At 40.0% G+C, this 6,314-nt stretch overlaps 1 protein-coding gene across 1 annotated transcript; it reads left to right on the top strand.

Annotated features, from left to right (window-relative positions):
* The first annotated feature begins 3,977 nt into the window (after positions 1-3,977).
* Positions 3,978-4,999, top strand: LOC101527135 (olfactory receptor 11H4). The gene has a single exon (XM_004584632.4). The coding sequence runs from the start codon at positions 4,014-4,016 to the stop codon at positions 4,956-4,958; it is 945 nt and encodes a 314-aa protein (XP_004584689.2). The 5' UTR covers positions 3,978-4,013; the 3' UTR covers positions 4,959-4,999.
* Positions 5,000-6,314: the final 1,315 nt, after the last annotated feature.

The following is a 6,314-nucleotide window of genomic DNA, read 5'->3' on the forward strand; positions in this document are numbered from 1 at the left end:
CCACCCAGCCTCCCACCCATCCCAGGTCCCTGATGTGGGGCATGTCCGAGGGTCCTGCTCAAGTGGTTTTGATAGTTCAACAGTTAAGAATTGCTGCCAATCTCATCATTCCAAGCACAATTTAATTTTTTTAAATAAACACTATTTCTTAAACTAACAAAAAAACACTATTGAAGAAAATAAAATACAAAATTGCAGCTCAAGGTGGGTATTTGGAAAGCAATTAAGACACTTCTTAACATACCTACAGCCCATACTGAAGTGCCTGAGTTCAAGTCCCTGCTCTGCCCCCAATCCCAATTTCCAGCTCCTGCCAACCTTCAGACCAGTGGAGAATTCTAAAGCACTTTCATCCCTGCCACCCACTCCTAAAGGTAGCCTGGCATTTGAGGAGTGGCCCAATCAATGGATCATAAAGCTCTCCCTCTCCTTCTTTCTCTCCCTTTCAAATAAGATTTTTAAAGATTTATTTATTTTTATTGGAAAGTCAGAAAAACAGAGAAGGCAAGCAGAGAAAGATCTTCCATCCGTTGATTCACTCCCCAGGTGATCGCAATGGCTGGAGCTGAGCCAATCCGAAAACCAGGAGGCAGGAACCTCTTCCAGGTCTCCCGTGTGAGTGCAGAGTCCCAAAGCTTTGGGCCATCCTCGACTGCTTTCCCATGCCACAGGAAAGGAGCTGGATGGGAAGCGGGGCCATCGGGACATGAACTGGGGCCCATATGGGATCCCGGTGCATGCAAGTTGAGGACATTAACTGCTAGGTTACCATGCCAGGACCCAAATAACTTTTTCTTAATTTTCTTAATTGATCCTCACATTTGAAGTACTTTCTTTTTTTTTTTTAAGATGTATTTATTTTTATTACAAAGTCAGATATACAGAGAGGAGGAGAGACAGAGAGGAAGATCTTCTGTCCGATGATTCACTCCCCAAGTGAGCCACAACGGACGGGAATGAGGAATCTCTTCCAGGTCTCCCACGTGGGTGCAGGGTCCCAAGGCTTTGGGCCATCCTCAACTGCTTTTCTGGGCCACAAGCAGGGAGCTGGATGGGAAGTGGAGCTGCCAGAATTAGAACCAGCAGCCCATATGGGATCCTGGCACGTTCAAGGTGAGGACTTTAACCACTAGGCCATGCCGCCAGGCCCTGAAGTAGTTTCAAATTCCCGTGTTTAGAAAATGAAATCAAAGTAGAAACTAACAATCTGACTCAATTATTTGATTTTAAAAATCACCTCAGTTTATAGTCTTGAAATTCTTTCCATGTCAGCTAATTATTATCAGCCCAATCAAGGCAGTTCTTAGCCAGAAACAACCATCTGGTCACTATAGTGAAAGACACCAAGAAAGTTTTGTTGCTATAATTCCTTTTTTTAAGACTTATTTATTTTTATTGGAAAAGTAGATCAGAGTTTACAGAGAAAAGGAGACTCAGAGAGGAAGACCTTCCATCCTCTGGTTCACTCCCTAAATGGCAACAATGGCCAGAGCTGAGCTGCTCTGAGACCAGGATCTTCTTTTGTGTCTCCCACATGGGTGCAGGGTCCCAAAGCTTTAAGTCATCCTCTATTGCTTTCCCAGGCCATAAGTAGGGAGCTGGATGAGAAGTGGAGCAGCCAGGACATGGACTAGCGCCTATATGGAATCCTGGCACTTGCAAGGGGAGGATTAGCCCTAGTTGCTTTAATTTTTTAATTTAAATAATCAACAAAATGTACTTCATTTTCTCCATGTTGATGCATTTCGTTTAAGCTAGATAAAGATTTGTTCACAAATATCTTTACATTTCAGAATTAAAGTCATTGATAAAGCTATCATTCATCTCATCTCACCCATCCCTACAGAGAGTGATCCCTTAATAGAACACAAGCTCGCAGTGGGAAATCTCCTGAAATCTCTCTCGCACACACACACCCCACAGAGTTCCCACTTCTCTGTTTCTTCAACACTAACCAGCATTCCACAGTTAATATATTTGGAAACTAATACAGTAAATTCTGGTTGAGTCCTAAGAGATGACAAGAACATGCATTCCAGGGCACCCTCAGGGAACAGTAATTCTGCTTGGGGGGAGACAGAGTTTTACAGGATCCCCAAGAGGAAACAGATTCATCATCGATTTACACGTTAAATGTCTAAGCCAACTGCTAGAAAACAACTGCTAGAAAATCTCTGGAGACTCCAGAAATGATGAAGTACATCAAACCCCATCCAAGGCACTGGCCCGGAGTCTACCTCATCAGCACCAGGGAGGAGTGGCTCGGTACCAAGGACATGCTCAACTCCCCTGTTCCCATCACTCGCTCCAGGCTGAGCTAGGACACCACCAACCTAAGAAGACAAGCCCTGAAGGTCCTGGTGACTGCCATGTCTGTGTATGTTAAGAGAGTATCTTTTATCTTAGATCCAGTAAGTGACTGTATCTCTGGGAAGGCTCAGAGAAGACAACATAGCACAAAGATAATTCCAAAAGTCCAGGTACAATGTAATTGAAACATAAATTAACTTTGGCATTTAAAAAAAATCTTTTTAAACCCACATATGCAAGACGTCTTCAAAAACTTTGTGGAAATGCATATTATGAAAAAGCTATGCATGAATTTCAAATTTTTGCATGAGAATAAGCTTACCTTTTTAAATATTTTTAAATCAGATTACAGAAGAGGATATTTTCCATCTGGTGGTTCACTCCCCAGATAGCCACAATGGGCAGGCTTGGACGCTGGCATCACAGGTGGCAGTCTCACCAGCTACTCCAAAACTCCAGCTCCTGAACTCATCATTACATTCCATTTCTCATAGGCTATTTGAAGTACTTTGCATTAGCATAAAAGTCATATATGTGAACACAGTACACAGGCATTTGATGAAAAATCATGTCCCCTCTCTAAGTCTCTTGTATAATCAACATCAAATGCCTGGCATGGTGGCATAACAAATTAGTCCTCTGCCTGCAGCGCCGAATCTAAGATTTTACTAGCACAGATAACAAGGAATTGAAAATAAACTTAATTTTGCCTAGTGCTTTTTTTGGAAGTAAGTGATAAGGGCTGTGCAATATACTAAAAATATTTCCAATACCACTAAATTTTATGTATTTTAAAGGGTGAACTTTATAGAATCTGACTTACATCTCATTAAAACTGCTATTTTAAAAATTAAAAGAATAAAAGTAAGTTACTTTTGTAGTGTTATAAAATACAAAATTAAACACAATTAGAGATATTTTAAAAATAATATTCCCACTGTTCTTTGAAGGTATATGATGTATTGAGGATTGTTTAGGCATCACTCAGATGATCACTGAGATTTATAAAGAAAATCCTTAAAGGAAACAGTAAGCATTAGCAATAGGCCCATATCTCAGGGATATTTATATGTGACCATTCAGTTAGTTGGACTACTCTGAAAGGCTAGTAACCTGATTTCATCTTTTTCACCATGTGGCAGAGCACCTGACTTACTGTGTGTTGTCAAAGTTTTAATCAAATCTCATACCAGCTATCTTCAAGATACAGGGTATCGTAAAATATCCATTTAAAAATAGAAGTAAAAAGTTAAATTTTGCTAGATTATAAATGAAAGTGAAAACTTATCTTTGTGCAAAATAACTAAGGACTCACAAAGAGTTGTTTTGTAGTATGTGTTTTTCAAGAACTTTTTGAGACCATTTACATGTCTTTTTTAAAAAAAGTTATGCACAACAATCTATTACCAACTCTGCAAAACATCTGAAAAACTGAAAATTTTTCTTTTGGACAAAGCAAATTAATCAGTCTGTACTCGGTATAGAAAATTCTAATTGCACTATACACTACCAAAACAATATTGCAATTTAGAATCATAATCTGATCAAGAGTTGGTAAGATTGATTCCCACATGGTCTGAGAAAATCTCACTTTTCTTCCATATAACACAAGTTCCCTTCTCAATGAGATTCTTGAAATACGCAGAGAGTGAAAAAAAATCTGGGTTATACTCACGTCTCTCTCACTCATTAATTTAAGGCCCATGAACAGGTCAGCAACACACCTTGTGACCGAGTTTGTTCTGCTGGGATTCCCTGGTGACTGGAAGACACAAATTTTCCTCTTCTCGTTGCTTTTGGTGATTTACATCTTGACACTGCTTGGAAATGGAGCCATCGTCTGTGCAGTGAGGTGGGACTCACGTCTGCATACCCCTATGTACTTTTTGCTGGGAAATTTTGCCTTCTTGGAGATCTGGTATGTTTCCTCCACGGTCCCCAATATGCTAGCCAACATCCTCTCTGAGACCAAGGCCATCTCATTTTCCAGGTGCTTCCTCCAGTTCTATTTCTTCTTTTCACTGGGCACAACTGAATGTCTTTTCTTAGCAGTAATGGCTTATGATCGGTACCTGGCCATCTGCCGCCCACTGCACTACCCCACCATTATGACCGGGAGGCTATGTGGCCTGCTGGTGTCTTTCTGCTGGCTCATTGGATTCCTTGGGTACCCAGTTCCCATTTTCTTTATCTCCCAACTCCCCTTCTGTGGTCCGAATGTCATTGATCACTTCCTGTGTGATATGGATCCACTGATGGCTCTGTCTTGCGCTCCAGCCCCAATCACTGAATCTGTTTTCTACACACAGAGCTCCCTTGTCCTCTTTTTCACTGTTCTGTACATTCTGCGTTCCTACGTCCTCTTGCTCAGAGCTGTTTTTCGAGTACCTTCTGCAGCTGGCCGGCGAAAGGCCTTTTCTACCTGTGGTTCTCACTTAGTTGTGGTGTGTCTTTTCTATGGAACAGTCATGGTAATGTATGTGAGTCCTACGTATGGCATCCCAACTTTGATGCAGAAGGTCCTCACACTGGTGTATTCAGTCATGACTCCTCTCTTTAACCCCCTGATCTACAGTCTTCGTAATAAAGACATGAAACTTGCCCTGAGAAACGTCCTGTTTGGAATGAGAGTTTGTCAAAAATCATGAGCCAAATATATGCCATACTTCCAGATTCTAGAAGAATATTGTGGAGAGATATCAGTTCTTTCACCTTCATGTCTCAGTCCGAGTTATTAGCAGTTACACATATTTTAACAGAAAATATGTATAGACTAAATGCATTTTTTCGTATTGACTCAACCCTTGCACTTGTTTCCAACATCCAGTGAAATTTTCTTAAAGCTATCCTTATTGTGATGAAAAGCTGTCATTACTATATGAGATTCCCTCCTGCTGAAATGGCCCATCATTACAATATCCCCCACTGTTGCAACAAAACAAACCCTGCTTTATTCAACTGCAGGTGGGTTCCTGGTAGCCTTTGTGTAATAGGTGTCAACATGCAATATTCTGCATATTGTATGTCCTCAGATTGTGTTCTTAATATTTTTACCTCAATTTTTTACTTTACATATGCAATTGTCACAAATTCAAGCAATCAGAAATGATGGAAAATGATGGAATTTCGGAGACAGCACTATAGCTCAATTGGCTAATCCTCTGCCTGCAAGTATCAGTATTCCATATGGGCACCGGTTCATGTCATGGCCACTCCACTTCCCATTCAGTTCCCTGATGTGGCAGAGGATGGCCCAAAGCCTAGGGACCCTGCACCAGCATGGGAGACCTGGAAGAAGCTTCTGGCTCCTGGTTTTGGATTGGCTCATCTCTGGCTATTGTGACCATTTGAGGAGTGAACCAGCAGATAGAGGATCTTTCTCTCTATCTCTCCTTTTCTCTGTAAATCTTCCTTTCCAATATAAATAAATAAATCTTTTTAAAAAATAGTGGATTTTCCAACTTTACTACCATTTTAACCCATATTCCTCTCTGCTCCTCAGAGTTAATATATTTAAATCCTTCTGCCTTGCATTCAACATATTCCACAATATGCTACCACTGAAACTAGCTTTTCCTATCACTTCCTAATATAAACCCTCAGCTCTAGTTACGCCAGTCATTTTATTCTAATGTATATCACCGTGGCTCCTTTTCTTGACTGTGCTTTCAACCTAGAGAATCTCACATCATTTTTTATTGTGCAATTTAAGAAATGTTAACACTTAGATGCTTAAAGTCTGACGCTTTAAGATGATCATAATTATGTCTGTAAGAATGTCACAAGGATTAAATGTGATTATTTACATAAGGGCCATAGCACAATAAGAGGTATATGGGAAGTTCTGAGTATATGTTTATGCCACTGTGTTTTCTATCTTTCAAATATGACTACGAATGGGTTTCTGGTTATCTTTAAAATTTTTGTCATTCTCATCAAAGCCTATATTCTTATGATTAACTTACTTTTTATTTATTTTAAATTTGTTATTTTTACTATTGACT

The sequence above is a fragment of the Ochotona princeps genome, chromosome 6 (assembly GCF_030435755.1).
Source record: "Ochotona princeps isolate mOchPri1 chromosome 6, mOchPri1.hap1, whole genome shotgun sequence".
Lineage (NCBI taxonomy): Eukaryota > Metazoa > Chordata > Mammalia > Lagomorpha > Ochotonidae > Ochotona > Ochotona princeps.

Bases quoted from the DNA above. Each gene is read 5' to 3' on its own strand.
- LOC101527135 (XM_004584632.4), top strand. From the start codon at position 4,014: ATGAACAGGTCAGCAACACACCTTGTGACCGAGTTTGTTCTGCTGGGA.